Source organism: Marmota flaviventris, chromosome 10, assembly GCF_047511675.1.
Source record: "Marmota flaviventris isolate mMarFla1 chromosome 10, mMarFla1.hap1, whole genome shotgun sequence".
In the NCBI taxonomy this organism is placed as follows: domain Eukaryota; kingdom Metazoa; phylum Chordata; class Mammalia; order Rodentia; family Sciuridae; genus Marmota; species Marmota flaviventris.
In genome coordinates this window covers 25,997,706-26,019,757 of record NC_092507.1, presented here as the reverse complement: position 1 = coordinate 26,019,757, position 22,052 = coordinate 25,997,706, and the positions used below count along the sequence as shown (strand labels likewise).

The 22,052-nt window shown below is 46.2% G+C and overlaps 1 protein-coding gene across 1 annotated transcript in view; it reads left to right on the top strand.

Moving 5' to 3' along the window:
- Positions 1-22,052, top strand: part of Dlgap3 (DLG associated protein 3) — a 38,203-nt gene that overhangs the window by 13,529 nt on the left and 2,622 nt on the right. Inside the window, exons 4-7 of the mRNA XM_027937371.2 lie at positions 5,574-5,787; positions 6,047-6,360; positions 6,733-6,818; positions 21,089-21,573. Of these exons, the coding sequence (XP_027793172.1) occupies positions 5,574-5,787; positions 6,047-6,360; positions 6,733-6,818; positions 21,089-21,573 (1,099 nt within the window). The remainder of the gene's footprint in view (positions 1-5,573; positions 5,788-6,046; positions 6,361-6,732; positions 6,819-21,088; positions 21,574-22,052) is intronic.

Sequence of the window (22,052 nt, the reverse complement as noted above, 5' to 3'; positions counted from 1 at the left end):
TGCTGTGCATTCACCCAACCTCCAGTTGGCCCAAAATATGTGGAGAAGTTATCAAACTCACTGTGACTATCTCATTTCCTGGAATTTTTTGTTAATTTTCTGGCTGATCTGCAAGTCCATTGGTTGCCCCATGCAGTGCTGAAACCTCAGCCTAGGAGTGTTTCTGGCCTTCCCTGTTCTTGAAGCTGTCACTGACAATGCTCCAAATGAAGTGGAGCCCCTGGTAATGGCAGAAAGCAGCTAGTTTCACACACTGGATGAACTGTTGCAACTCTGAGAGCTGGAAGCTTGGGAAATGGGAGCGCCTGAGGCAAGGCTACTGCAGAATCATGCTGTTCTTATCCAAAGTTCAGTAATGTTCATGATGAAGGTTCCTTTTTTCAAAAAATATGTTTATTTTATTTATTTGTATGTGGTGTTGAGGATCTAACCCAGGACCTCACACATGCTAGGTGAGCACTCTACTGCTGAGCCACAACCCCAGCCCCTGAAGGTTCCTTTTTGTGTGCCTTCAATTGATTATAATGGGATAAAGTGATTATTTTTACAGTTTTTTTCCAGCTTTCTAGTCATCTTGGGTGATAGGATTTAATGTCTTCCTTACTCTTTTATGTCTGAAATCATAAGTCACAAAAATTCCCAACAAGTGTCCTTATCTCTTTAAATATTGTCTCTCTCACAGTCTACGTAGTCTGTCCATGTGGAGCTCCTATTGTTGTAAAAGGGACTTTCTATTGTTTCTTCCATGTATCTATTTTAACCTCTATATTTTCCATCTCTTTGCCTCCCTATGCTGCTCCCTAGGTGTGTTCCTTGGGTGAATCTTCCAATTCAGTGACTTTTTCTTCAGTCATATCTAATCTACTATCAACTCATCAGTTGTATTCTAATTTTACTAACTTATTTTTATTTTTCAAAATCTGATTTGATTCCTTTTCAAATCTTTAGTTTCTCTTTTCCCCAAGCTTTTATTCTCTCTATTTTCAGTTTTAGCTTTGAAGTTAGGACTTTTAAAGGTAGTTCAAAGCTTGGCACAATAACACATGTCTGTACTCCTTGCTCCTCAGGAGACTGAGGCAGGAGGATCATCTTAGCCCAGAAATTCAAGGCCAACCTGAACAACACAGCAAGATTCTATCTTTTTTAAAAAAAGTATCAAACATAGTTTAAAGACAATTTTGCTATACATAAGGCAAAATTGCTTTATATGTCAAAAGTTTTATGTATCTTCTAGATAGTTAAAAACTGGATTCTCAATGACTTAATAGAAGTTTATGTCACAGTTTGTATTAGTTATCTATTCCGACATAATAATTTACACAAAATGCAGCGTCTGAAAACACAGGAACTTATTATCTCCTATTTCTGTGGGTCAGGCATCTGAGAGCAGCTTAACTAGGTGCTACTGGGTCAAGCATCTCACAGGACTGCAGTTAAGGTGATGAGCAGGGCTGTGGTCATCTCAGGGCTTGCCTGGGGGGAGGCCTGCTTCCATGCTTACTGATGTGCCTGTTTGCAGGCTTGGATCTTCACCACCCATTGGCCAGAGTCATCAGATTCTTGTCATGTGGGACTCACTTTAGGGACATCGCACAACATGGCAGCCTGCTTCCATGTGAATCTAAAATAGAAACCACAGTCTGTAACCTAGTCTCAGAAGTGACATCTCCGATATCTGCCATGTTCTATTCATGAGAAGTGGGCCAATAAGTCCAGTCCGCACTCCAGAGGAAGTAGTGCATGCCAGGAGTTGGAGACCATTAAGGTGATGTCAGAAATGACTGCTACATAGACACTGTTTGCTCATCTTCAGTGGAGGCCTGAGCAGCCTGGGTTAGGCATGGATCCCTCAGGTATACATTTTGCAGTTGCTTCTGTTAGAATATTCCTGGTCCAGAGCCATTTTATGTGAATTTTTAATCTGGGCCATGCAAGCCCATGAAGAGATAAAATCCCATGTCTGTGGGAGGACTGGTTTATGGGTACAGTTTTTTAGGGGATTTGTCTCCTTTCTTCCCTCTGGTGCCTGAACTACAGACTGGCTTTTTTCTATCGGCCTGTGGTAAGGATTGATTTTTTTAAAAAAAATTTTTTTTGTCAACATTTTCATCGAAGATTTCCCCTTTTCTAGCTTTTAAAGGTTCTCATTTCAGCTTCTCATTTGGGCTTCGTGTGAGCCCAAAGCCTCACTCCTCCGCCCAAGTGGGTGTTAAAACTTAAGTCTTTTGGTTACTGAGACCAGAACCCCCTGCCCCCACTGCCCGCCTCCACTGGGCTGTTTGCAACATTGGCTCACATAGTTCATATTCTGATTTTCCAGTCTCCTCTTTGCTTTTGTCCCCTGGGGACTTAGCTTGCTTTCTTGTGAGCTCAGCTATGCATATAAAATGACATTTGTTATGTTTTATCCAGTGTTTTGGAGTGGCTTGAAACGGGAGGCTTCAAAGGTTATCTAAACGAAATAACTTACGTAAAGTGTACAGGATGTCACCTGGCCCCCAGCTGGACCCACCGACTCTAGCATGGGCGATTTTCAATTAGATTCAAACGAAGTATTTTCCTTTCATTATCCCATGTGCTTGGAAATGGCCACTGATTCTGAGTCTGGTTTGTAGAAAGGCTCAGGATCTCATTTCCCCAGAGGATTCTTTTTGACTCTTCTGCAAGTGGGGGTTGGAGGAAGGAGGATGGAAGTTGATGCAGGAATAATGGGCGTATTCACCATGCAGTGGGACCATTTTATAAGCATAATATCACATAGGGTAGATCAACTCAGGTGCAGTATTCCTCTGTGAGTCTATATAGATAGAGACTGGGTTTCCCTAGGTCCTCGTCCCTTGTAGACTCCCCAGAATCTCCTCTTGGCCAGTTGAGCTGGAAGGTGTATGACCACCGGGAGCTTCTCACTCTGCCACTGCCTGCCTTGGATAGAGTTGGTTGTGGACATAGCTGGGTGTTATTTTAAATATAGATAGAGATGTCTATTTGGAATAGAGAGCTCTCTCATTCTGAATGATATTGCCACTGTGTTTTAAGAACCTCTTGCTACTAATAGTCATAGCTAATGTTTATTGAGCATCTGCTCTGTGTCAGATATTATGCCTACTGCTTTACACATAGAAGAAAACTGAAGTTAAGTTCAGAATGAGATTCCTTGAATCCTTGATGACCAGGCTACTTGAGACCACAATGCTCTTGGCTCTTAGATTAGCTCCCATGGGATCCAGGAGGGACTCTCTGGGCTGGATTGGTTTTAGTTGGGGAGCACTTTGAGCCTAATCTAGAAAGGGCAGGAGTTGGTTGAGCTCCTGAGCTCCAGGAAATACCTTGGCAACTGCTGTCCATGGGGTTCCCAACATCCAGAGACAGTATAACTGAATAGTAGATTACAGGAAGTCATGGTGACAGCCACAGATGCCACATGGTGTGGCTTAGGCTGGTTGGACATGGAAGAATTTAACTTCTACTGGATCTTGGATTGCTTTTTCTATGGCCTGTGATTTCTGTTCCATTGTAATGAAGTTCCTTTAGAAAGGAATTCAGGCAGTCCTCTTTTTCGTTTCTGGGCCTACATTAGAACCACTGAGTCTGTATCTTCAGCAGATTTTTTTCTGAGCTTCCAAGCAGCCAAAGCAGTTAGAGGGCCCGAGTTAACATAGACTTAACAGGCTCCCTAGGAGATCCTGATACTCAATCAGCCTTACAGGGGAGCTGACAAATGTAGCATTTAATTTTAGTTTTACCACTTACCAACTGGCTATCTGTGGACAATTTATCTGTCCTCTCTGAGTCTTAGTTTTCCCATTGATAGAATGGGATGGAAATTCCAGCTCTATTTGAGCCAGGGCCTAGTGAAATCATGCTACACTTAGGAGGCATAGTTATGGAAATATTAAGCAGCATTTTACACTTGGGTCAAGACAATTCTTTGAATCTCTGTCGACTGCACATAAATATGATGCTGTGAATCTTTCCTGGGAGATGTCACAGATGCAGCCTAGGATACTTGCTGTTATATTCACCATGGGATATTACTGAGAACCTTGTGTAAGACTCCATCCAGGGGCCTCTGCACAGTCATCCACAGGGAGATTTATCTTGGGCTCAGTGACAGGAGCAGTTATGGTTCTCATGAATGCCCCTACCCTGTGCTTTCTGGGTGTGATTTTCTATGCATCAGTTGCCATACTAGGTGCATTGAAAATGGAGTGTCAGATCAGTTGTTTTGATATTTATGAATTAATTCATGTCCATACCAGGTGCTTGCCTCTCCTCTTAGTTTCTTGTCTAATTCAGAACAACAACAAAAACCAATTGCAAGTTCCCATTTTTTTTTTTATTTTGAGTCCCTTCAATAGACTTATAAATATGGTACCGGTATCATTCCCATTTGACAGGTGAGCAAGCTGAGGCCCCCAAACTTTTGCTTTCCTAGGCCACATTGCTAGGAAGAGACAGAGACAGCACTTGAATCTAGGTGAGCCTCATCTCATGGCCTATGCAGGCAACTCTCAGGCTACATTTCATACATGCTTTGGCTGGGTGGAAGCTCCGGGAAGAGTATGTACCCATTTGGAGCAATGTTTAGGACTCTGTCAGCTGTGTTTTGTCACAGAGCTTACCTCTGGTACTACTTTTTCCTACCTTTATTTTTTTCTTTATGCTGAAAACTCTGTAGTATATTTAGTCTCAGTCTATGGTTTGTGGCATGGTTCCATGAACAAAAATTTTGTATTGTATTTTTCTTCCTTGCTTCTATATTTTTTTAACATGAATTCTGCCCCACAAATTGTGAAAAACAAAAACAAGAACTTCAACCCATAGGCTTGGGATGCTGAGGCAGGAGGATTGCAAGTTCAGAGCCAGCCTCAGTGACTTAGGGAGGCCCTGAGCAACTTAGTGAGACCCTATCTCAAAATAAAAAGGGGAAGTGATTCAGTGGTTAAGTGCCCCTGGGTTCAATCCCCAGTATCAAAAACAAAAACTTCATCCAGTAATGGTTGAGCTTCCCTTGGAGGGTGAGGGCAGGGCAGGAACCAGTGGACCAAGTCAGAACCCTTGTTCGTGAGCACAAAGTGGGGAAAGCCTTGAGATACCTGTAGGCTAATAATTACATTCCATCTTGCCCCTGGGTATATATATCTATAGGTTGATTTTAATCAAGTTTGTAATGTAGTGGGGTAATAAGTAATAAAGTGTCTTTCCCTGCAGTCCCCACCCTGATACCCAGCAGGCGTATGGATGACAAGATTCTCTCTGTCAGGCTCAAGTGTGAGAAAGATGAAGAACTAGGTAGAGAAGAAAGTGTGGTCAGAGTCCGGGGTACAGCCAGACACCTGGAGAAGCACAGGTGGGGGACAGGTAGGGGTATTTAAATAAAACTGGGCCCCAAGGCAGGCCGTAGGGAGTATCACAGGTGTCCCCATCTTTGGGGACAGTGAGGGTTTCTTTTAGCCCAAATGCTGGAGAAGAAGAGTCACAGAGGCCTAGTGGATGAAGACTTAGATATGTTCCTAAGGCAGAGCACCCTTTCCCAGCTCCTTGGTAACTGACCTCCCGGCCTCTGCCCCTAGCTCAGCGACGAGTTGAACCAGCAGCTGGAGGCCGTGTGCGGGTCTGTGTTTGGGGAGCTTGAGTCCCAGGCCGTGGACGCCCTGGACCTGCCCGGCTGTTTCCGCATGCGGAGCCACAGCTACCTCCGGGCCATCCAGGCCGGCTGCTCTCAAGATGACGACTGCCTACCCCTCCTTGCTGCCCCTGCCTCTGTCTCAGGGAGGCCCGGCTCCTGTAAGTATGCTTTCTCTGTCCCTGGCCTGGGCCTTAGTTGGAGACCACCTTGGTGTCCGTTCCGGTCAGTGCCATGGCTGTGCTGTGGACAGATCACTTTCCTCTCTGGGCAGGATGAGAACAGTCCTTGGCCCTGTATGTAGCAGCACATGGCGTGCGCGTGGCGGCCGGGTCCTGAGGGAGCGCATGGGTGTGCCTGGTGATGGGCCTCAGATTCTTGCCGGGATGTGTATCTCATTCCCTGCTTCGCCCTCCACAGCCTTCAACTTCAGAAAGGCCCCGCCCCCCATCCCGCCGGGAAGCCAGGCCCCGCCCCGCATCTCCATCACCGCCCAGAGCAGCACCGACTCTGCCCACGAGAGCTTCACCGCCACGGAGGGCCCAGCCCGGCGCTGCAGCTCCGCAGACGGGCTGGACGGCCCCGCCATGGGCGCACGCACCCTCGAGTTGGCGCCGGTGCCACCCCGGGCCAGCCCCAAGCCCCCCACACTCATCATCAAAACCATCCCTGGCAGGGAGGAGCTGCGAAGCCTGGCGCGACAGCGGAAGTGGCGGCCATCCATCGGTGTGCAGGTATGAAAGGAGGAGGCACCATCGAAGGCTCAGGTCTGGCCAGTTGGGGAGGGGTTGAGAAGATCAGAGGGGCCTTCTGGATACATAGAGCTTCTTGGCCAGTCTTGATCTGCAAGTAGATCCTGTGCCTGGTCATCGACAGGGCTGTTTCAGCAACTTGTCCCTTTCCTGTACCATCATCCCTGATAGGGAGTGCAGAGAGGGGCCCAGTTGTTGCCACCTTGATGCGTCTGCTCTCTCGTCTCCTCAGGGAGATTATCCGTTGAAGATTTGCCAGTTGGCTTGGGGCTCAGCCAGTGCTGACCATTCTCACTGGGAAGGGGTGTGTCCCCTGGCTAGGCCCCGCTGCTGACTCCTCCACCCTGCCACCAGGTGGAGACTATCTCAGACTCTGACACCGAGAACAGGAGCCGAAGAGAGTTTCACTCCATCGGTGTACAGGTGGAAGAGGACAAGAGGTAGGTCATGGTGGGTACACTCAGGTGTCACTGGGGAGAAGAGGAGCAAGGGCTGTCATGTCCTCCTTGGCTCACTCTGCCTGCACTTGCTCTCCTACTGGAGTGAGACCCCACCTTCTTATTGGGGAGAAGTCAGAGCAGACAGAGGTTGTCCACAAAGACCTCCAGGGTAGTCACCAAACCTAAAGCGAGTTCTCCTTGTACTCATGCCACTCTCAGGTGCCTAGAGGCAGACAGACAGTGGTTGGGGAGAAAGAGAGGTAAGGAAAGGTAATAGGTGGCAAGCAGGCCTCCAGTCATTGTCCTTTACAGGGGATAATAGGACTGCCAATCCCTCCTTACAACCCGAGGTGGGCCAGTATGTGAACCCCAAAGAAAAAAATAAACAGGAAGACTGCTTGTCTCGGCTCCTGGCAGATATAACACTCCTCCTCACTTGGTTGCACAACATATAACCAGTTGGGGGTACCTATTATATGCCTGAGTCTGTGGTGTATCCAAGACAGTAGAATTACCAGCAGCCACTCTTCTGGAATTAGGTGGCCTCAGAAACACTGCTTCCTTAATTTCCACCTGAAGAATTAGCATTGTAAGCTCCAGAAGGAATATTGAAAGAAGTCCTCTCTGTTGTTGGGTCCCTGGGGAGACACTTTCTTTAACAACCACATGGCCATGCCACAGTGCCCATCTGCCCTCTGGAGCATGATGCCTGGTGGCCCTGGGTATGGTGTCTGGGAACCATTCTGAGGCTGACTGAAGGTTTTGTGGTAATCCAAGTTGTCTAGGCCATACCCACTGCAGGTGTCAAACTAGTGCCCCAGCACTGTCCCTTGCAGCTCTGTTCTCATGTGCCATTGTTGGCCTTCTGGCCTTCCTTGTGGTTCTGCCATCTATTCCTGGGACCCCCTGGGGTTCGTGTGTGTGTGTGAAATCAAATCTTCTTAGGGTTTCTGTGGGAGTCGCCCTTTTCCTCCACTCCTGCTCTAGCTCCCTGAAGGTCCATACTCTCCTGATATAGTAAATGCTTCCTTCAAGGGTGGCAAAAGGCTCCTTCTGTTGCCCCCATCACTCCTAAAGCCACTGTCCTCCAAACTCTTAATAGGTCGGGAATATTACAGAGAAGTGACAATTTATGACAAACTCAATTTGCAAATCCATGACTTAAGTTTTTGAGGATGGATATAGCTCTATGCTCCTAATTCTACACATCACCCTGACTCCAGTGCTAACTGTGGACCATAAACCAAGCCCATGTGTCTTCACTGCTTGCTTGGGATGCATCCAGATAGATCCCCGAGGAGTCCCTCTATTCCTCCTAACAGGCCTGAATCCTGGGAGGAGTGTAGCAGGCATCCTAGCTGAGCACACTCTGCCATTCATTCATGATGTATTCATTCAGCAAATACTTATTAAGCCTTTGTTATATGACACATGTTTGGTGCACTGCCTTAAATGCTCAGGGAAACACCAAAGACACAACTTTTGTCCTTATAGAAGTTATGGTCTAGAGGGAAATTGAGGCAATCAGTAAATAATCCATGAATAAAAATAGGATGACACATTGTGGTAATACCATGTAATGATATTATTGCACATCATGGTGGGAATATGAAAGAGGAAGAGATAAGAGAGAAGGAACCTTATTTAGATTAAGCAGATGACATTTGAACTGATGTTTGAGAACACTACAGTGATGATTGGGGGAAAAGCATTCTAGGGAGAAGAAATAACATATACGAAGGCCCTGGGGCGAGAAAGGTTTGACACGCACCAGGAACTGATAGAAGGTTCCTGTGATTGGCAAGGAGTGCAATGGGGGAGTAGTGAGAGAGTGCATTGGAGAGTTCCAGGGGCCAGGTCATGCCGAGCATGGGCATGATAAAGAATTGGAATCTAATTATAAATAATGAGTAGCTATTAAAAGGTTAAAGAAAGAGTGTGACATGCTCTAATTTATGTTTACAAAAGATCACTTGCTACTGAATGGAGAATGAATTTGAGGAAAGTAGTAGTGGAATTGAGGCTAGTAGAAAGGTGATGGTGTTAGCTATTATGATCTAGGTCTTTTTTTTCTGTTTTATTTTATAATGGGGCACTGCTAGTATATGGGAACACTATTAAGTTTTGCCTATTGATTTTGTATTTAGCAGCCTTGCTGCTCTCCCTTATCAGGTCTCAGGTTATCCGAAAAATCATGATGGGTTTTCTGTATAGATTTTTTTGCAAATGAGGATATTTCTTTTAGATCTTTATTTTAAATTTATTTTTCTTATAATAATGCATTGAATAAGACTTCCTGTTTACTCCTGAGTAGTAGCTTGCTTATTCCATTCTTGAGTTTAGTAGCTAGGCTTCTCAAGATGTCTGCTACATTTTGTGATAGGTACTGTTTTTTTTCAGGTTAGGGAATTTCTTTCTATTGCTAGTTGACTAAGAGTTTTTAATTTTCATTTTTTTAAATAGAAAAGGCAAGTGGAATTTTACTGAATGCTTTTTCAGAGTCTACTTAGATGATCCTAGATTTTCTCTTTCCATGTGGAATATGGTGCATTATATGAATATTTTTTCCCAGTTGGTCCATTCTTTAATTCCTGGATAAACTCTGCTTGATCCTGTTATCAGTTTGGATTGAATTTGCCTGTAAGAGGGTCTCGGTGTCTCAAAGAAGTGTATTTCTCTTACATCCAAAGCCACCTGGATGTAAAGAGGTATGGTGTCAGGACCCTAGGCTCTTCTTTGGCTGCTTTTCCGTCCTTTGTGTATTACCTCATATCCCAGGAGCTGAAATTCAAGCTCCTCCTGCCATGTCTGTGCTGAGCAGTGGGAAGGAGGAACTGAGGAAGAAGGGCATCATCCTTTTTAAAAAGTCACACACAGCACTTTAACCTACATCACCTGGGCTGTAACCACATCACGTGGTGGCAACTGGCTGCTGGTGGGGGGGCTGTAGAGGATAGTCTTTCAGCTGGGAAGCTGTCTGCAAAGTACAAAGTCCACAGCTGAAAATTACAGTTCTTATGACTAAAGACTGAGATGAGAATGGATATATGGAGCTCTTGGAGTTTTTATCACAGCCTTGCTGTATTATTTTTATGTGTATTGCTATATTTTTGAGTAGTTATTACTTTAGGATTTTTATACCTATGTTCACGAGGATATTGGCCTGAAGTTTTGTTTTGTTTTTGTTCAGCTCAGGTATTAAGGTTATGCTAGACTCCTAAAATGAATTTGGTTGCTTTCTTTGTTTCTGTTCTTTGGAACAATTTGTGTAAAGTAGGCATGATGTATTCCCTAAGGTTTGGGAAGAGTTACCTATAAAACTATCCAGGCCTGATGCCTTTTGGGAATAATAGAGCTTTTGAAACTATGGTTTCAGTTTCTTTAGTGGTTTTTGATCAATTCTGGTTTTATTGTTCTTTTTGAGTCCATTTTGGTGACTTGTATTTTTCTAAACAGTGTACCATTTTACAAAAATTGGTAGTTTTCCAAATTGGCATGAAATATTGTGTCTAATAGCATTATAATTTTATAAATGTTCTTTGTATCTTTAAGTTAGCTTCCTTTTCCTTCCTAATACATGTATTTATGCTTGACCTCTCTTTCTTGATCAACCTTGTATCTTCTAACATTGAAATGTATTTTTAAATTACATTTTATCAGCCTTTTAAATAACTAGCTTTTGGTTTTGGTGAGCAATCATAAATACTTCCTTTCTTTTATCACTTTGGTGTTACGATTTTATTTCTTCTAACATGTTTGACTTTATTTATTTATTTATTTAAGGGAGAGAGAGAGAGAATTTTAATATTTATTTATTTATTTTTTAAAGTTTTCGGCAGACACAACATCTTTGTTTTTTTTGTATGTGGTGCTGAGGATTGAACCCGGGCCGCACGCATGCCAGGCGAGCGCGCTACCGCTTGAGCCACATCCCCAGCCCCATGTTTGACTTTTATTTAAAAAAATTCTAGAACTCAAACACTGACTTCTAATATCTCTTATTTTTCTAATGTGCTTTTGGGGCTATAAATTCCCTTTCTTGCTATACTGTTATAACTGCATCTCATAAGTTTTGGAATTTGGTATTTTTCATTGTTCAGTTCTAAATAGTTTGTAACTTTCATCATATTTTTCCTTTTAACCTGTGAATTTAGAAAAAAAAAATTCTAATTTTATTGTTTGTTTGTTTTTGAAATTTCCAAGTGTATTTCTTGGAGGGAGGGCCTGCCTTTTGATGATTGGTTTCTGAATTTGCTATGTGTGGTCACAGCAAGTGTTCTGTCTGGGACTTAGTCCTTAGAATGTGTTGAGGCTTCCTCTATCATATATACACGAATTATATGTATATCATATATAGCATATCACATATGTGGTCTAATTTATAAATTATATCTTTCAAATGTTTATCTTTCATTTTCTTGGTACATTTCTTGGTTTTTGTTTATTTGTTTTGTTTTTTGGTATTGGGGATTGAACGCAGAGGCACTTATTACTGAGCCACATCCCCATCCCTTATTTGGATTTTATTTAGAGACAGGGTTTCACTGAGTGGCTTAGGGCCTTGTTAAGTTGTTGAGGTTGGCTTTGAACTCAGATCCTCCTGCCTCAGCCTCCTGAACCGCTGGGATTATAGCTGTGTGCCATATATATATATATATATATATATATATATATATATATATATATATATATATATGATGGACCTTTATTTTATTTATTTATATGCAATGCTGAAAATCGAACCCAGAGCCTCACACATGCTCAGCAAGTGCTGTACCACTAAGCTACAGCCTCAGCCCCTAATCTGCCAGTTTTGATAGAGGTGTGTTTAATGTCTTACTGTGATTGTGGATAAGTCATTTTCCCTGGTAACTTTATTTTTTGTTGAGTCTGACTGTGTGCTGTTATAGTTATTTTAGCTTTTCAGTAGACTGACTCTTTTTATCATGAAATAGGCTGCTTTCCGTACTCACTAATGATTTTTGCCTTTTTAAAAAATTTCTATAGCTGCTTTCTTTTGGTTACTTTTCCAATACATCTTTCTGCAATTTCTTTTTTTTTAATATTTATTTTTAGCTGTATTTGGACACAATACTTTTATTTTATTTATTTCTATGTGGTGCTGAGGATCGAACCCAGGGCCTCACACATGCTAGGCAAGCGCTCTATGGCTGAGCCACATCCCCAGCCCTGCATCTCTTTATTTCTGATGTTCCTATATCCTTATGTTTTAGATGTGTTGGTTATTGTAAGCAATATTTAGCCAGAGTTTAGTAGACATATTTAATCCATTTGATGTTGATATAGTAATATTTTTGTTATTTACTTGGATTTATTTCTGCCCTTTTTTATGAGGGTACTGGTAATTGAACAGAGGTGCTCTACCATTGAACTAATCCCTAGGGGTTCCCTAGAACCCCTCTGGTTTTTTTTTTTTTTTTTTTTAGTTTGAGTCAGAGTCTCCCTAAGTTGCTGAGGCTGGCCTTGAACTTGGGATCCTCCTGTCTCAGCCTCCCGAGTAATGGGGATCACAGGTGTGCGCCATTATGCCCAACTATTTCTGTCACCTGTAATTTTTTTCTATTTAACATGCTTTTTGTTACTTTTCTCCTCTCTGATTTTTCTGTTTTCTGTTGAACTGATCAAGTATACTTTCTTTTTCCCTCCACTGATTTGGAAGTTTTACATTTTGTAGTAGTGACTTACCTTACAAATTTGACAGATATGCTTAATTTCTTGGTTTTCTAATGATGTCTAAAATTAGTATTTCTATCCCTCTTAGATACGAAACAAGAGGCTCTGAACACTTCCATTTTCACTTTAACTCCTTCCCTTCATCTTCTATATTGTATTTATCTAGGATTTTGATTGTATCTCTTTAAAAGTTTCTGCTCGGTCAGTTGTTGTATTTTTTTATGGCTTAATAGTGTGGATTTACAAACATGTTTGAGCAATATATGAGCTCGCTATTACTGCCTGCTCCTTCCTCATGGGCTCAGTTTCTACCGTGCTGTGGTACACCTTGAGCTTGGGACCACTTTTAAAGTTAATATCTCAGCTTGAATTTCCGTGTTTCCCTGGCAGTACACATTTGAACCCCCCCCCCCCCCCCCCCCGCACAAAGCATCCTTAATGTTCTGATTTCCCAGTATCCTGCTTCCAGACCACACTCCTGAATCCCTGGCATGAGCTTATTTGGTCCAGGTTTGTAAACTGAACAGACCTTCTTGGTTTCTGGCTTCATGTTACGGGTATCCTTCCAGCATTCCATGACGCTCAGGTTTGGGGTCTCTCCTCCTTCCCTCCCTCCCTCCCTCGGCATTCCCTTCTAGCCTCTAGCATATGTCTGGCCCCAGATTCCCGGGGCTCCCTTGGCTTAGATGCCCTCTCACTACTTGCGTTTTGAATTTCCTTTTTGCTTCTGGTACCTGAAGATGTCTCTTTCCTGTTTTCAAGCTTGGCATTGTAGCAAAAACACCTTTTCAGTTTGATTTTCTCCAGCGTTTCTAAGTGTTTGGGGCGTGGGCGGGAGCTTCCTAAGTCGATTCAGTCTACTATAGTGATCAGTGGTTTGATCACAAGGCTGATAGCAGCAGATTCAGGGAGAAGTGGACCCAGGTGAGAGGCATTTGGGGGTGAAAGTTGGGCAGGGCAGGGTCAGGCAGAGAGCCTGGGCTTCCCTGCCCTCGTGTAAGTGCTTGGTGAGGTCTCGATGGGGCGGAATCAGTTTGAAAAAGTGTCTGAAAAATGGGATTGCCTGGGACAGGTGATCACACTGGGAATTCAGAGGCAGTGACAGGTGGGGAGAGGGGAGATCTGGCCCATCTCTCTGGCCCAGCTCCCTCGCTTGTCTGCTGAAGGCATCCTTAGTTATACACCTGTACAGCCCTTGCTGTCCCTTCTGTCCCTGGCACTTTGAGTCTGACTCACCACACGCCATGCCCCAGCTGGCGCTTAACAGTGAGCCATGAATTCCAGCAGCCTCGCCAGGCAAATATCCAGGACTCGCCCCCCCCACCCACTACCACCCATTTTCTTGGACTCCTGTCCTTTCTCCTGTCTAGCTTGTCTGTACTTTGGTTTTAAAATTGCTGGACAGGAAAGTGCTTGTCTATGCCTTTCAGGGTCTTCTCTGCCAACCTCTTGGGTAGAGTTCAGATGCACAGCCTGTTACATCTGGCAATTGCCTGTGGATCCTTCTAGTTGTCCATCATCAGTGATGACTTAGCTTAGATAAATGCACAGGGGTGGGGACTGCACCCTCACCCCCGCCCAGGACTCATTTGCCCACAGATGGATTGGATCCCTGTTATTTGCCAAATACTGGGCTGGGTATTGAGGATAGACGTGAGCAGAACCAGATACAACTCCTGCCTTGGGGAAACATAGCTCCATGCTAATCTCAGAGTCTCCTCAATAACAAGGAATAGGGCTGGGGATGCCACTCAGTGGGGGAGCACTTGCCTAGCTCTTGTGAGGCCCTGAATTTGATGCCCAACAGTGAAACAAAACAAAACAAAACCCAGGCTGGGGAAGACTTACAGCTGTGACAGCTGGCACAGAGGAGAGGCAGGTGTGCCATGAGACTGTATTCTGGGGGCTTTAACCTGGTCATAGGGGTCAGACTGGGCATCCCTGGGAAGTGACATTTGGGTAGAGACCTGATGGATGAACAAAAATTAACTGAATGAAAATCAGAAATAAAAAATGTTCCAGGCAGAAAGAATGGCACGTGCTAAGGCCTTGTGGTGAGAAGCAACATACCTAAAAACAGTCATCAGCTCTGTCCCAAGGTGACCTTACCACCCTGTCTTCTCCACCTAGTACCCTCTGGGTCATGTAACGGGTCATCTCATGTCCTTGCTGAATTTTAGAAGACTATCCTGGGGTCCCCTGGGGGTCACAGAAGATGTGCCTCCAGCTCCATCTAACCATGGGCATCTGACAACCCTACTTAGACCCACTTGCACCCACCCAGGGCCACTTGGGAAACTATGTAGGAAGGCCTGTCCACCCCTTCCTTAGCATCATGGTCACTTTGGCGTTAGCACCTGGGGAAGGGCATGTGCTGAAAGGACAAGCCCTTGGAGCCCCAGGAAGGAGTCTCCCATCCTCATGAAGCTACATTCCAAGATAAGCCCTGGCACAGGCATTGCCTTCCCTCCCCCGCTTCAACTCCAGGGTGGTTCCTAACTGACTCCTCCTGAAATGCCATCTAGTCCCACCCAGGCTGGGGTGGTGGTCTCAGGGACCCCAGCCTGATCATCTTAGATGCATTGTGCCTGGCTGACGTGTCACTGCCCCTCCTCCTGCCCTTGCCATCCTACTCCTCCTGCCCCTGCCCATCTCTTGCCCAATACCCCTGGCAAACCCTCTTGACAGTTTCTGGCTTTTTCCTTGGACACTGTGTCTCAGGGGGTAATCCAGCTTCTTGCCAGAGGTTTATGTGTTATCCCCCAGGGAATCACAGAGGGAACATCTCTCTAGAGTAACCATGAAAACAACTTCCAGAATCCCCAGGAATGTGATCATCACCTGGAAGAACTGAAGAGGAGGAGGCCTCTGGAGCCTAGTTAAAAGGCCTGAGGAGAAAACACTGTGAACGCATTGTTACACGGCAGTGATAATTCACAGCCGGAGCCAGTTTCTATCCTGTGCTTACAGCTGTTGGTGGAGAGCACAGCAAACACTGCCAGATCCAAAACTTAAATGGGGCATAAGCCCTGGGCTTCACAGTCCTGAAGACTCATCTGCTATAGTTAGGATTAGGTTTGGCTGTGAATTATAGATCCCCCTCCTGCAAATGACAGTGACTTCAAAATGATTGAATTTTATTTCTTTGTTGCTGAGAACAATCACAGAGGGCTGGTAGGTGTTCCATGGTGTCAGGACCCAGGCTCCTTCTGTCTTCCTGTTCTTCCACCCTTGACACTTGCTTGCTGTCTCATGTTCTAAGTGGCTGCTTGTGGTCCAGCCATCATGTCTGACTCTGGTTATCAGGGAGGAGGGAAGGACAAAAAAGGGCACACCTTTCTTTCCTTTTATTTTTTTTGAGGGGACTGGGGATGGAACCCAGGGCTTTGGGCATGCTAGACAACTGTTCTGTTTATATACACTTGAGATGATAAAATTATACAGATGGAAAACAGATCCAGTGCTTTCCTTTGAAGAATACTTTCTGGAAGTTGTACATACCACTTTTGCTTATATCTTATGGACTGGAACTTAGCCACATGGCGATACCTAGTTGTAAGGGAGATTGAGAAAAGAATCTGTATCCAAAGTGGCCACTGTCCAGCTTAAAATTATGGGATTCTGTTACTAAGGAAGAAAGGAAGAATGGATGTTGGGGGATAATTAGTGGTCTCTACCATCCTTCCTTCCAGCCAACCAACCAATCAACCACCCAGCCAACATTTATGTTTGAGGAGCTGCCCTATTTAGTGAGAGAGACAGATATGCAAATAACTCACTACAATACAATGTGATATGGAGTATAAAAGAGGTTTTGTTTGGAGTACTGTGGGAGAACAGATGGAAGTGATCAACAGCAATCAGAATAATTAATGACTACAATGCCCTCGCTGGGGCCTCCTGCTACATTCGGACTATTGTGTATATCCAGCTCCCTTTCTTTGCAGTGAGAGCCGCAAACTTTCCTACTTCTCCATAATAGCCAACACAATGGGCTGGCAGGTGCTGTTCTGAGTTCTTCATACACATTATCTCACTGCAGTCTCGCAAGCTAAGACTGTTCTTCTCACTTACAGATGAGAAACAGGCCCAAGCCATGGATCGGGCTGTTGGATGCGGGCAGCCTGGCTCCTGAGTGCCTGGGCTTAACCTCTCCATTCTGTCGCCCCTTCCTCTGTCCCCACCAGTCTCCTCCAGCAGAGGTCTCAGCCACTGCACTGTGACGGCTGATGTCATCTGGTGGGACCTTGCTTCACCTCCAGGCCAGCCCCCAGCTTGCCTGCATCCCTCCCCCGGCTCGGCCTCGGTCTTCTTGGCTAGAGCTTCCCTCCCCTGCAGTCTGGAGAGGCAGCAGGCTGTGGTGGCTTAAGGAAGTCACTCGGCCTCTTTAAACATCACTTTCCTGTCTGTAAGTAGGGATGGGATTAACACCCTTATCACGGGACTAGCCTTGCACCTACTCAGTGCTCAGAGGATGTTATTACTTTTTATCCCCCTTCCATCTGGTTCCTTGGACTGTTATCTCTCTGCATCTTCAATCAGCTTTTCTTTACAGGTCGTATTGGTTTCCTATTCCTGCCGTAACAAATGACCACAAATTCAGTAAGGTAACGCATACATATCTAATGTCTTACATTCCTGGAGGTTGGAAGGCTGTACCGGGTCTCACAGGGCTAATATCTAGGTGTTACAGGACGACGTCCCTTCGGGGTGCTTTGGGAAGAATCAGTTTTGTTACCTTTTCCAGTTGACAGGCTGTTTGTATTCCTCATGGCCTTCAGGGGTTCAAAGCCAGCTGCACTGGTCCTGCCCTCAGGTTGCCTTACACCAGCCTGGATTCCTTCCTCCCACCTCCTGCCTGACCTCTTGTCTCCCTTTCTCACTGACAGGGACCCTGTGACTAAACTGCACAGCCCTGGATAATCCAGGGCACTCACTTCATCCCATCTGTGGAGTTCCCAACACATTCACAGGCTCAGGGGATTTGGGTGTGAACCTCTTTGGGTGCCATTATCTTGCCTACCTCTGGGATTATTTCCCCTCAGGATGTAGTAGGTAAGAACCATCTTAAATAAAACACCTCTTCTTTAACCGTGTGCCCTTCACACTTCTTTGCTTCTTAGGCATACTTTTGTTTTTTGGTACCAGGGATTGAATTCAGGGGCACTTAATGACTGAGCACATTTTAGCCTTTTTTTAAAAAAAATATTTTGAGACAGTCTTTATTAAAATGCTTAGGGCCTCAATAAATTACTGAGGCTGGTATTGAATTTGTGATCTTCCTGTCTCAGCCTCCCGAGTGGCTGGGATTACAGGTGTGCACCACCACATCAGCTCTCAGGAAAGCTCTTTGAAGGAGTCATCTTGATTAGCTTTCCCATTTCCTAAAAACCCACTGCAGTCTGTGTCTGCCCCCGCATCCCACCAAACCCACTTTTGCCCTCGTCATAGTGGCTTTGGTGACTCTTTTCATTCTGAACCGGCTGCATTGTTCGTGCTGTCTGCTCATTCCTGCTGGAGACCTTCCTCTCCCTATCTTCCTTTAAGTCATTCTGGTTTTCTTTCTCATCCTCCCTGGCTTCTTCCTCTCCTCTGTGAGCTATGCTGTTCCTCTATGAGCTATGCTGTCTCCACCCACCTGTGAAATGTCCATGTTTCCCTGGACTTTAGATCTTTGATCCCTTGCTCTTTTCTTGCTAGTTTTAAATGCCACTTACACAAGGATGGCTGACTCCTGCTTGTGCTGTGGAAATCTCTGGCCCCTGGCTGGGAGTGTTGGTGAGGAGTGTGCTTCTACTACTAATCTCATGAGCTCATCAGCTCTTCAGTCTTCCTTGACGCACACACAGTGAGAGAGCTCACTGAGGTAGTGACTTGAGAACCATGAAGCCTGGGGCACTTGGTGCTTCTGTTCCAGACTGTGTGGCTGCTTCCATGGAGATGGAGCGCCATCCTCTCAGGACTTCTCAGAGGAAGGTGTGAAAGACAGCAGGCCCAGGTGTGCCAAAGGACAGATCTGTGTTTAGTGGGGGTGACAGGGAAGCAGCAGGATAGCAGCTTTTTGATAGTGTATTTACTGGTGCAAACCCCACCTTTACCTCTGTGATTTGCAACTCCTGGAGCTCTGAAGGAGTTACATGCTCACTAGTTCAAAGGCACAGAACTATTCATGGGAAGCTAAGATGCATCCTGACGGTAGTTAGACACACAAGACTCTCACCAGGGAACAGTTTAACCAAATAGTGAGGCTGCCTCTGAATGCAAGAAGACTGCTGGGGGGGGGGGTGTGAAACTGAAGAGTGGCCTGGGGACAGTCAGGAGGTTCAGAGAGGAAAAGGGACTTGGTCATGGAATGGACAGGGAGTGAAGAGGAAGAAGGCCATTTGGGGCAGGGGAATAGCATGTGCCAAGGTGGAGAATCAGGATAACAGATAATCTATTTGGGGAACAGGGAGATTGTAGGGGAGATGAGGTCAAAGATGAGGACAGCAGCTGGAGCATGTGGGCTTCATAAGGGCTTTAGGTAGGTTCTAGCAGGAAGTTTGAACTTGATCTTGCTGGCAGTGGGAAGCTATCGAATTTTTTGTTCCAGTTCTGGGCATTAAACCTAACATGCATCGTCAGCAAGTGCTGTACCACTGAACTATGCCTCTTACCTGAAGAAATGATGGTGTGTGTGTGTGTGTGTGTGTGTTTGTGTTTGTGTTTGCTGGGAATTGAACCAAGGGTCCTATGTATGTTAGGCAAGTATTTTACCACAGATCTACATCCCCAGCTCCTATTTAAAGGTTCTGATCACAGAAATGACTTGACAGAGTTCAGCTCTTTTAGGAAGACTATTCTTCGGTAGATTGGGGAGGGATTGTTGGGCCTTAGATCTTAAAATATGCAAGGTATAATTTTAGAGGAGATACCTTGATAATTACTGGCCCATTCCTATAATCTTATATTCCTATAATTTTATATGTGTGTATATTTTTAGATATAGGTGCATATTTATATATAATATATAATCATATATAACATCTATTTTAAATATACCCTCACACATATTAGATGGCCTAGGTGAACACATAGTGACAAAGCTAGCATTAGAACTCAGGTCTGCCTCCTAGTCCAGTGATCTTCTATATTGATCTGAGTGGCTGCAGAGGTATCTGAAAGGAGGCTGTCCAACTGTCTAGGCACATGGTGATGCCAGTCTTGACCAGGGCAGACACCCAGGTAAAGACCATGTGGGAGGCAGTGAAGACATGTTGTCTCTCCTCCTCTCTCTCTTGGTGGGGGTGGGGACATAGGGCTCGTTGGAGACTGCACATGAGTGCATCTCTCTTTCCTGGGTCCTGCAGCATCCTTCTGGGCCTGGTTTCTATGGCAACAGGCTCCCAGCAGGCAGCCCGCCAGCTGGAGGGAAGCAGGCAGGCAGGCAAGGAGAGAAGGTTTGGGCAGTATGGGGAATGCTGAAGTTGCGGGGGTTGGGAGTCTCCTGGGAAGCTGGACAGGTCTCTGGAGCTGTCCCAACAAGTCTGTCTCTCTTCTGACCATGTGTGGAGGGGGCGGGGAACTCAGGACCCATAGATCTTTCTTGTGAGGTCCTTGCATTCTCAGATGTAGAACTTCTGTTCATCCTCTGTCCCCCCACATCTCCTGACTCCCACTTCTTAAAGTATTGTCAGACCCTAACCTTATACCTCTTAGGAGGCCACTGAGTTCTTTATAGAAAAGAGCCCCTACTCTGAACTCAGGGGAAAAAAATGAACAAGGCCAATTGACTTTCTGTTTTGCATAGGATTTGCATATTATTAACTCAAAGACAAGAAATTTCCAGGCCCTGTGTCATTCCTGCCAACAACTTAATTCAGCTCCACTGGCACTGGCATACTGTGTCTGGCCAGGCTCTGGGCTGAGCTGTCAGGGTCCCTAGGGGAGAAGTCCTCCCAGCCGCATGCCCACTCCACCCCCAGCTGCTCCCAGGCACCTCCTCCCCTGATGTTCTAGCAGCTGCTGTGGAGTGTGGAACAGAGTGCTCTGACTGCGGAACCCAGCAGGCAGCCCTGGGTCCAAATTCTAACTCTGCTACTTTGTGGCTGGGTGATGCTGGGCCTCTGGGCCTAGGTTTACTCATGGGTCTTAGGGCTCAGTACACACTGTACAGCCGGTGCGAACCAGCATGGATTTACCTTTGTTAGAATGCTGAATGCATTTGCATTCATCCATAAAGAGCTAACACTACCCTGGACCCTACCTGGGACCCTCTGATCTACCTCACAATCCAGCTTCTACAGGTGAGGTCCCAGCACTTTGGTCACAATCTGCTCGGATTGGTGTATGACAGCATCTGTTCGGGCCATGGAGTACTGGTTGTTAAACATTTTGACTGTCACCCTGTCGAGAGGTGGTGCGATGAGTAGGTATATTGGGTACCTACTAGTTGCAAGGATTCATCCATTTCCAGTGCTTGGCCTCATGCTGACTGCTTTGTAGGTTCCCTTCCTCACTCCTTTCCCCTTTTGCCTGGGATGTGGGTGAGGGCTAAGATGGTCAGGGACAGAGGGGACAGGCACCTCTCTCCACAGGCGGGCAAGGTTCAAGCGCTCCAACAGCGTGACGGCCGGTGTGCAGGCAGACCTGGAACTGGAGGGCCTGGCCGGCCTGGCCACGGTGGCCACAGAAGACAAGGCCCTGCAGTTTGGACGATCCTTCCAGAGGCATGCCTCTGAGCCCCAGCCCGGGCCCCGGGCCCCCACCTACTCAGTCTTCCGCACGGTCCACACGCAGGGCCAGTGGGCCTACCGCGAGGGCTACCCACTGCCGTATGAGCCGCCGGCCACCGATGGGTCGCCCGGCCCTGCCCCCGCCCCCGCCCCTGGCCCCGGGTCTGGCCGCCGCGACTCCTGGATGGAGCGTGGTTCACGTAGCCTCCCCGACTCAGGCCGCACGTCCCCCTGCCCACGGGACGGCGAGTGGTTCATCAAGATGCTGCGGGCAGAGGTGGAGAAGCTGGAGCACTGGTGCCAGCAGATGGAGCGCGAGGCGGAGGACTATGAGCTGCCTGAGGAGAGTGAGTCGGCCCCATCCAGGAGTGTTGCAGGGCTGGGGGCTGGGGACTGGGGGCTGAGGGCACAGGGGACCGTGGAGCGGGGAGAGTGGGGCTGCAGCATAGTAGGCTCCCCCCACCCACCCCGTTGGACTGAGTTTGCCTTCTTTCCTGGTTCTTCAGCCCCAGAGCTGGGGAGGTGGGGGGTCAGCAGTGGCAGCAGGACCTGTTGGGAGCTCTTGGAAGCAAGCCGCTCTGATCAGGTAGAAGGCTAGACTTTTAGAAGATGGCTATCAATCCAGGTCACCAAATCCATGAGGACAAAGGGAATCCAGATCTGAACTGGTGTAGGGATCCAGAGTGATCCAGGAGCAAGACCTGGAGGTAGAGGGAAGGCAGTGCCAGTCAGATCAGATCTGAGGCTCAGCTAAGCAGTCATTGCCCTGGCCTGAGAGGGCATGGCCCCGCCCTGTAAATCCAGGCTGAGGGGAGGGGAGACACAG